The sequence below is a fragment of the Sinocyclocheilus rhinocerous genome, unplaced genomic scaffold, assembly GCF_001515625.1.
Source record: "Sinocyclocheilus rhinocerous isolate Xijiao unplaced genomic scaffold, SAMN03320098_v1.1 scaffold964, whole genome shotgun sequence".
Lineage (NCBI taxonomy): Eukaryota > Metazoa > Chordata > Actinopteri > Cypriniformes > Cyprinidae > Sinocyclocheilus > Sinocyclocheilus rhinocerous.
Window position 1 is genome coordinate 252,155 of NW_015655397.1, and position 9,311 is coordinate 261,465.

The 9,311-nt window shown below is 36.4% G+C and overlaps 1 protein-coding gene across 2 annotated transcripts; it reads left to right on the forward strand.

Moving 5' to 3' along the window:
- The first annotated feature begins 889 nt into the window (after nt 1-889).
- Nucleotides 890-6,119, forward strand: serpinf1 (serpin peptidase inhibitor, clade F (alpha-2 antiplasmin, pigment epithelium derived factor), member 1). 2 transcript variants are annotated; one of them, XM_016524996.1, is made up of 9 exons: nt 890-982; nt 2,070-2,133; nt 2,211-2,400; nt 2,508-2,663; nt 2,757-2,957; nt 3,226-3,260; nt 4,152-4,256; nt 5,165-5,375; nt 5,476-6,119. In XM_016524996.1, exons 2-9 carry the CDS (start codon nt 2,071-2,073, stop codon nt 5,739-5,741), a joined length of 1,227 nt encoding a protein of 408 aa, XP_016380482.1. In that variant the 5' UTR covers nt 890-982; nt 2,070; the 3' UTR covers nt 5,742-6,119. The 2 variants fall into 2 exon arrangements, with proteins under 2 accessions (XP_016380482.1, XP_016380483.1); XM_016524997.1 differs by lacking the exon at nt 4,152-4,256 and having other exon boundaries at nt 3,226-3,365.
- Nucleotides 6,120-9,311: the final 3,192 nt, after the last annotated feature.

The window sequence follows — 9,311 nt, forward strand, 5'->3', positions numbered from 1 at the left end:
AAACACCGGCATTTCAGCGATGACTCATCTGAACACCTCTGATTGGTCATTGCATTCATTAGATTAACAGCATCGTGTGTGTGATTGGTTAATGCGCAGTGCTGTAAAAACGCGTCTGTATCTGGCTCATGATATGACGCACTGAACGATCTAATCACGCCGGTGTGATTGTATTAAATATAGAAAATATGAATCGGCTATTTTTGACTTTTGGAAGCTGCATTCAAAATTCACTTGGCTCAAAAATATGAGGGGGCACGTGAATGGGCATGACGCCTCTGATATGCACCACTGGACCATTCAAAACGTAATGAAAGTAATACAACCCAATTATTAAACATGCAAAACAATTGCTCACATCGTTAAAACCGTGAAGATGAATCAATCTACATAGCGAAAATTAAATAAATAATTTCACACATTTAGGCTACTTATTCTGCAAATACACTATATTATTGTTCTTTATTTGGTCGAGTAAAGTATTTTTCTCATTTCTTTATGCTAAAAGTTGTAACAAATAAAACGCTAAAAATAAACAAAACTATGACTAAATGAGAGATTTCCCCCCTAATACCTTTAAAGAGCAGCAAATGTACGGCGTAACAAACTAATGCTCTCTGACATTTAAATATACATTTAATTCAAAATAGTGGTGTTTCCGTTCGTGAATAGGTATTTCTGAACTAATAGCTTATTCATTCTCGTTTACTTTCATGCACTAACACTGAATAGGCTTTGTTTTGTTGTCACGAGTTGAAAGAATCAGCAACGAATCCGAACGATCCTTTGGTGAACGGACTTTGAGTCACTGAGATGAATCAAAGCTCTCACCACTATCTCCTCAGAAGTTACAGACCACCTTCTAGCGTCAGCAAAGGGTGGGATTCTTCACTAAAACACTGCTGATGCATCTGCTCGAGCACAGTTGGCGGAGAAAGCTGTGAGCTGAGTCTGCACGAGACGACGGTAAAGTAGAAAACAGGTTAGACCCTTTTAAAATCAATATCAAAGTTCTTTAATGTAAATGGTTAAGTGTGTAAGTTTTTTTAAGCTGTCCAGTTTCTTCTCTTCTTTAAGACTGCTCTGGGTGTTTGTTAATTCAGCATATTTTGTTAAAGTTTTCAGCATATTTATTAAAGTAAACAATAAGATCTCGTCTGCTTCTCGGGATACGAACGATGAATGCAACGAATATAAAATAACAGCTATATAATTTATATATTTTTCCTCTTAAAGGTTTTTTTCCCCTCCTAATAACTATTTGATACTGCATGAAAAGTTTCACAAATGTGTCTTTTTTTCAGATTGTAGGTGTGGAATGTGAATCAAGTTGAGCTCAGACATATGCAGTGGATATGGAGTCACGCTCAACTCTTTAACTGCGTGGCAGATACAGTGAGGGAGCCATTTAGATGAATGGGAAAATATTAGAGTTAGGAGTATTTTTTTCCATAGATGGACAAGAACTCAGCAAAAAAAGTTTAATGGCAACCAGATGTGCTGAAGAAACATGGAAACATTTTTAGACCATGTTGGAAACTGCTGCAGGAACATTTCTTGAACCTCTGACTGAAGTTAACTGTGTCAAGTGTTATGTAAAGGCTAGGGATTTAACTTATATTTTCTGTTTTTATTGCAAATGTTTGAAGATCATGTAGTTTATATGTATACACGTAGTATATATGACCAGTCTTTAGATTGGGGAAAGTTAATGTTTACATTTTATATAAAATTTACTAAAACTTTTAGTACATTGAGGTTCAGTGTGATCTGTTTGTTATTTATTTATATTTTATATATATATTTATGTGGCATTTATCAACTTATCTAATCCCAATATTTTTATGTATTGCTACCAAGGTGTAAAAAAGTGAATTTATTTATGAAGAGTTTGGTGTCACGGGTCACCATAGACATTATTTTATTTATTTATTTATTTTTTAATCATAATTAACACTCTAAAATGGGATTTTCTTGGGTACTTGTAGTAGTATTAACAAAACTATCTGTACAAGGGGTACATGTGGTCTTCATCACAGATGCTGAGCTTTTAACTTTGTATTTATCAGGATGAGGAAGGTAGTCGTGCTGTTTGGTTTATGGAGTCTTCTGTCCCTCTCACATGCTCAGTTGGTAAGGTCTTCATGAGTCGTCACATACATTCTCTTCACTGTAATTCCACTGGCTATAATGGTCCACTTCTGCTACAGACAGATACAGCAGAGGCTGAAGGTGAGGAAGAGGCGGTTGATCTTTTTACTACTCCACGCACCAAGTTGGCTGCCGCAACCTCTGATTTTGGCTTCAACCTGTTCCGTCAGCTGGCAGCACGTGATCCCAAGGCCAGCGTCTTCCTGTCCCCCATGAGTATCTCAGCAGCCTTTACACAGCTTTCAATGGGTGGGGCTTTGCTTCACTATGGAAGACCATGCTTTTCTTACAGCAGTCATCTAAGATTTTAGCTTGAGATCATTAATCTCAAATTTGTTTTTTGCCATTTGTCATAGGGGCATCTGAACGGGCTGAGAAACAGATTTACAGGGCCCTCCGCTACCACACCCTGCAAGACAGTCAGCTCCATGACACACTGAGAGACCTTCTATCCTCACTCAGAGCATCTGCCAAGGGCTTCAAGTCAGCAGATCGCATCCTTTTGGCTAGGAGTTAGTGTTTTTCCTTTTAAATGGGTGTGGTTGTGCATGTTTTCAAGAGAGAGAAGAGCTGTACATGTTTTCATTTATCTCTGTGTGTTTCAGAACTTCGTCTCAGGCTGGAATACCTCAACAGTGTAGAGAAGCAATATGGGGTGCGCCCTCAAACTCTTGCGGCTGGAGCCCGGGACCTTAAGACTGTTAATGATTGGTTTAAACAGCAAACTGGTGGAAAAGTGGAACAAGTCGTTCCTTCGCTTTCTCGTAACACAGCTGTGTTGCCTGTGGGAGCAGCCTTCTTAAAAGGTAAATGGGCTCTGAATTATTCTCTTGCTCTTTAATATCTCTTATGCAGTATGCACTTTAACAGAGGGGAATTAGATGCAAAATGAATGGGAGCATGAAAATGTACATGTACATTAGCTTGTCCAGCCTGATAAATATGTTTGTGATTTGAGCTAAATTTGTGACTTTTGAAATATGTTATTGAAATATAATCTTGACAAACTTTTGTGGAGATTTATGCTTTTCACCAGGCAGTGATATGAGTGATTTGTATTTATTGTTTTTGCAGGTAAATGGATAACTAGGTTCAGCAAAGCTAATAAGATGGAGAACTTCCAGAGGGATGGAGAAGCCCCAGCTCTTATTCCCATGATGGAGCAGGAGAATTACCCAGTGAAGATGGGTATTGACCCTGACCTTGGCTGCACGGTACCAGTACCTGTTGTTTTATGCATGTACAATTATTATATTAAGTGTGCAGTTCCTTCTCCTTCTCCTTTAATGTGCTGTGCACTATACAAACAAAGAAGTTGACAATATGAACAGTAGAGGCATAGAGGGTGGCCAGTACCAATACATTAAGGTTTTCATACTTTCCATACAACTGTACACATCTTTACACAATTGTATTATGAACATGCCACATTTGAACATGGAAATGTGAAAATGATGATGTTTCTAGGGTTGAAGGCAATATTTTTAGTTGATAACAACTTGAAATTTGGTTTGTTCTTCATTCAAAACTATCATAAGAAGGCTTGGATTTAAAGTCATGCAACATATGGGTGAGCACATGATGTCAGAATTATATTTTTTATTACAACTATCCCTTTAAAGATGCACTTAGTGTTTTATTGTCATAAGTTGTGTTGGAATTACACTGACACCTTGTGGCGTGGATGCAGCATCAAGCAAACGGTTTCGGTTACCCATACAATTGTAGAAATTTACTGTCTGCCGTAATTTATTCTAATTTATGAGATAAAGCGAGCAGTATTCTGCAAGTCATGTGATCTCTGCTCCAAATAGAATTAAGCATATTTTTAATATCACATTTTAAAGGAATAATTCCCCCCCCCCCCCCAAAAAACGTTACAAAACTCCCCCTCAGGCCAAGATATAAATGAGTTTGTTTCTTCATCATATCTGATTTTAGCATTACATCACTTGCTCACCAGTGGATCCTCTGCAGTGAATGGATGCCGTCCTAATAAGATGGAGAACTTCCAGAGGGATGGAGAAGCCCCAGCTCTTATTCCCATGATGGAGCAGGAGAATTACCCAGTGAAGATGGGTATTGACCCTGACCTTGGCTGCACGGTACCAGTACCTGTTGTTTTATGCATGTACAATTATTATATTAAGTGTGCAGTTCCTTCTCCTTCTCCTTTAATGTGCTGTGCACTATACAAACAAAGAAGTTGACAATATGAACAGTAGAGGCATAGAGGGTGGCCAGTACCAATACATTAAGGTTTTCATACTTTCCATACAACTGTACACATCTTTACACAATTGTATTATGAACATGCCACATTTGAACATGGAAATGTGAAAATGATGATGTTTCTAGGGTTGAAGGCAATATTTTTAGTTGATAACAACTTGAAATTTGGTTTGTTCTTCATTCAAAACTATCATAAGAAGGCTTGGATTTAAAGTCATGCAACATATGGGTGAGCACATGATGTCAGAATTATATTTTTTATTACAACTATCCCTTTAAAGATGCACTTAGTGTTTTATTGTCATAAGTTGTGTTGGAATTACACTGACACCTTGTGGCGTGGATGCAGCATCAAGCAAACGGTTTCGGTTACCCATACAATTGTAGAAATTTACTGTCTGCCGTAATTTATTCTAATTTATGAGATAAAGCGAGCAGTATTCTGCAAGTCATGTGATCTCTGCTCCAAATAGAATTAAGCATATTTTTAATATCACATTTTAAAGGAATAATTCCCCCCCCCCCCCAAAAAATGCTGAAAATATTACTCATTTAAGATGTATATGAGTTTGTTACTTCAACTGAACAGATTTGGAGAAATTTAGCATTACATTACTTGCTCACCAATGGATGATCCTCTGCATTGAATGGTTGCTGTCAAAATTCAAACAGCTGTTAAAAGCGTCACAATAATTATCATGTCTTGTGAAGTGAAAAAAAATTACTGTGTGCATTTGATTTTATTTGATATTTGCTCATCATCTCTGTTTATCTGATACAGATAGCCCAGGTTCCAATGGAGGATGGAATAAGCATGTATTTCTTCTTACCTGATGAGGTGACACAGAATCTAACTCTAATAGAGGAAGCACTTACAGCTGAATTTGTCCAGGACCTTTCCAATACCCTCCATGCAGTACAGGTGCTGCTTACACTTCCTGTTATCAAACTCAGTTACAGCACAGACCTGCTGCCCTCCCTCTCTGACTTGGGTAAGACAAAACCACCATTCCACATTTTTTGCTAGTTTATCACTTTATTGTGTTCTTATATAATTTGTCACTGTCTCCCTTATTTGTTCTCCTTTTTCAGGCCTGTCTGAATGGTTGGCAGAGACAGACCTTGTCAAAATTACCAATCAGCCAGTCAAGTTAAATGCTGTCCATCATAAGGTTGTCATGGAAACCGCTCCAGAGGGCGCAGAGTATGCCAGCACCACCCCCACTGTCAACGGCCAGTCGCTGGCTCTAACGTACCGCGTAGAACGGCCTTTCCTCTTTCTAGTCAGAGATGAGCCATCAGGCGCACTTCTCTTCATTGGGAAAGTGCTGAACCCACGTGACATAGGAAGGGTATGAGACAGACACACTTACACTAACAAATACAAACAAATGAGAGACCAGCAACTTATATATGAGCTTATTTTAAGCCCAAGTCTATAAACGGAAAATGAATATTTTACATATCTTGACTTACATGGCCATTTGGAGCAAAATTATCACAGCCCATTGACATTTTCAGCATACTTACGCAATACAAACTCAAACATTGGTATGTGCACACATTCAATGTCAAGCTATACTTCTGATGATATGGTCCACTTGTGCTTTTATTAGGGATATTTTATGGATAGATTAGTGTACATGTTCTGGATCTTAGTCATACAATCTACATTAGTATTGATGGATAATAACTTGATGCTCTGACTAACTATTCACATCCAAAAAAATCCCTCAGGTATTAACAGTGTTGGGGAAAGTTACTTTTAAAAGTAATGCATTACAATATTGCGTTACTCCCTAAAAAAGTAACTAATTACTTTACTTAGTTACTTTTTATGGAAAGTAATGCGTTATATTACTTTTGCGTTACTTTCGCGTTACTTTTTAAATATAAGCAGGACTTGATTGTTTTTAATATAAGAAGTTATATTATATATGAAAGATTATAAAAAAATAATATTTCAGTCATTCTACTTTAAAATGAATTCACTGTTACTTGCCATTTCTTTGCAATTATTTGTTACAGTTTTTCTCAATCGATTTGACACATTTCTCCAAACACAGGTCACTGTTCTCAAAACAGTTAACACAGTGAGCTGAACACTTTGTAATTGTCCTAAACAGACTGTACATTTTCATTCATTTCATACAAATTACAAATCATGCAAATAATTTTCTCAAAACAATGTGCACAAAACTCTCAAATGTTTGACAATAGTTAATACAACCAACCAATACTTTAAAATATCTGAAAAAATGTTTTACACAAATCACAAACATTTATGAACCATTTGTCCAAACACAAACAAAACTCTGTAATTTGTCATTTACGTGTGTCTCCCACGAAATCGCCTGCAGGCGATTGCAGCTTTTTGGCGATGCAGACTAGCAGGGTCGATCCAGTGTACAGTAATGCCCAGAAAACTTTTATTCTGAGCAGTCCATAGATTTGCAGTGGTGGAAACATATTCCAGGTCGGCAAAAGTTTTCTTTAGGTCTGTCTCCATTTCCATATATGCATTGTCCAAAAAGTTTGTAAAGGTTTTGCGATCGGGCAGCACGCCCCCCGTCCTTTTGCCTGTCACTGAGATTTTGCTTATGATATTACGAAATGTAGGCGCCTCCACAGTGGATAGTGGCTGCATCTCCTCGACAATAAAAGCAGCAACCAATTTGTTGAGTTCAGTCGAACTAATTGTTTTACCTGGTGAAGGTGAACTGAAATCAAGCTTTTGTTGTTTAGCTTGAGGCGGGGTGCAGGTATCATTCGGCTCTTTCTCGTCCATCTCTGTTGTGCTGTGCTTTGCATGCAGATGTTTTTTTAAATTTGAAGTGGTGTTTTTTGCAGTTGACAAGAGTTTTCACCTACACATAATCTACACTTAACGACAATCCCCTTCTCCCTTTCTTCGACGAGTTCAAAATAATTAGAATACTTCCATCGCAGAAATGTAAAGCTCTGACCTGCCATCTCCGTTTCTGACTATGTCTGTTCCCGCGCACGCATTGAGTGCGTGATTCTACGTGATTACGTTCATTTTAATTAAGTAATTACATTTTTTTTAAAGCAAATTAATTAAACTGAAAAAAGTAACTCGCGTTACTTTTTTAAAAAAGTAACTCGAATATTCATGTGTAAATTTATAAAGTAATGCGTTACTTTACTAGTTACTTCAGAAAAGTAATATTATTACGTAACGCACGTTACTTGTAACGCGTTACCCCCAACACTGGGTATTAACAGCTGCTATAATGAATATGAAATTATGGAGTATGCATCTCAAAAGCATATTGTAATGGCCACCATCTTTTGTATAACACTTCCTTTGAGTGTACGATACACTTGCCATATGACTTTAATTAACAGTCCCTCAGCAATGATGAAATTATACTCAAATTAAATTCAGTTGATATTCCCATATGTACATTTAACACCAGCAATAAATATACTGAATTTGTATTTGATGCTGATTAAAATAAAGTAAAAAAAATAAAAAACAAAACAAACAAACAAAAAAACTTTCAACCAGTATCTTCTTGTTCCCTGACATTTGTTTATCAAATGCTTGAATAACTGAAATGTACAGGTATTCAGTATGTATTAGCATATAGCATATATGTATAGCACATTTAGAATTACATATTTTGTTTTTACATTGTATCTTAATTTTAATTTCAGGTCTCAAAACACTTATTTTGTTATGATTATTAAAGAAATTAAAGAAAGGAGAATATGCAAACACTTTCTTATTACCTGGTTTGATTGTAAATAAGCAGGCTCTAAGTTCAGCTTCTTTGTTTACGTGAGCATTTACACCACTGTAGGCAAGGCCAATAAACTTTAGTGCAGCGGTTGACTCTCACTCCCTGTAGTTTCATTGTGGCCAATGCTGGCAATACAACCTTTAATACAGATAATCTATGTTCCTTTGGCTTCACACCCAAAATATGTTGAACTGGAATTTGAATTGAAAAGACTGGAATGGGAACTTATTGTACTGCCATTCAGAAAAATATACAACAAAATGACCAGATACCTTCTTTGGTGTTCTGCTTAAGGTTTCTACTTTATTTACATTTACATTTAGTCATTTAGCAGACGCTTTTATCCAAAGCGTGAGGACAATAGAAGCAATCAAAATCAACAAAAGAGCAATGATTTACATATAATGATACTTTATTAGTCTGTTTTATTTTTAAGTTGAAAATTATAATTATATTATAATGACATACAGTATATCGATTAAAAAATCCATTGAGGGCATTTCAAACATTGATCACTAATATCGTTTCTAAAAACAAAAGGCAATAAGAAAATGTCTCTATATAAAAAATACTTAACTCAAACCTAAAGGAGACGCAGTTGTCCTATTATTCGAAATGAATGTAAAATCTCTTACATTCTTTCCTGCTTTGAAGCAAAACTTTAAGGATCTCCCTGGATAAAGGTGCATGCAGACACGGCTATGTTTGGTCTGGAAAGGAAAAGATCTTGTCCCAGAGCACCCTGGACAATCTATTTCAGATTTTGTGGAATGGTGGGAACAATGAGCTTCATTTTGTTCTAAAGAAACATTCAACTGAACTGCCCAAACTTGTAATTTACAGTGAAAGCTACAACATACTTTTATCCACTTTGACTAGTTTGGAGCACGCTTCTGGGCGTTTTCTCTTTCAACTGTACCTATTTCTTCATCTCTTTTCAACAGTCTTTTCCTTAAGCTTATAAATGCATATTTGCTCTCAGGGTCCACTGCCCAATGTACACACTGCACATAAACACTGAAAAAAATACATGTTGCATTTATTTTTAAACAATTTCGATATTGCTAGTAAATTTCACTGATAATTGCAAAGAAATGGCAAGTAGCAGTAACACACACACACACACACACACACATATATGTATATATATATATATATATA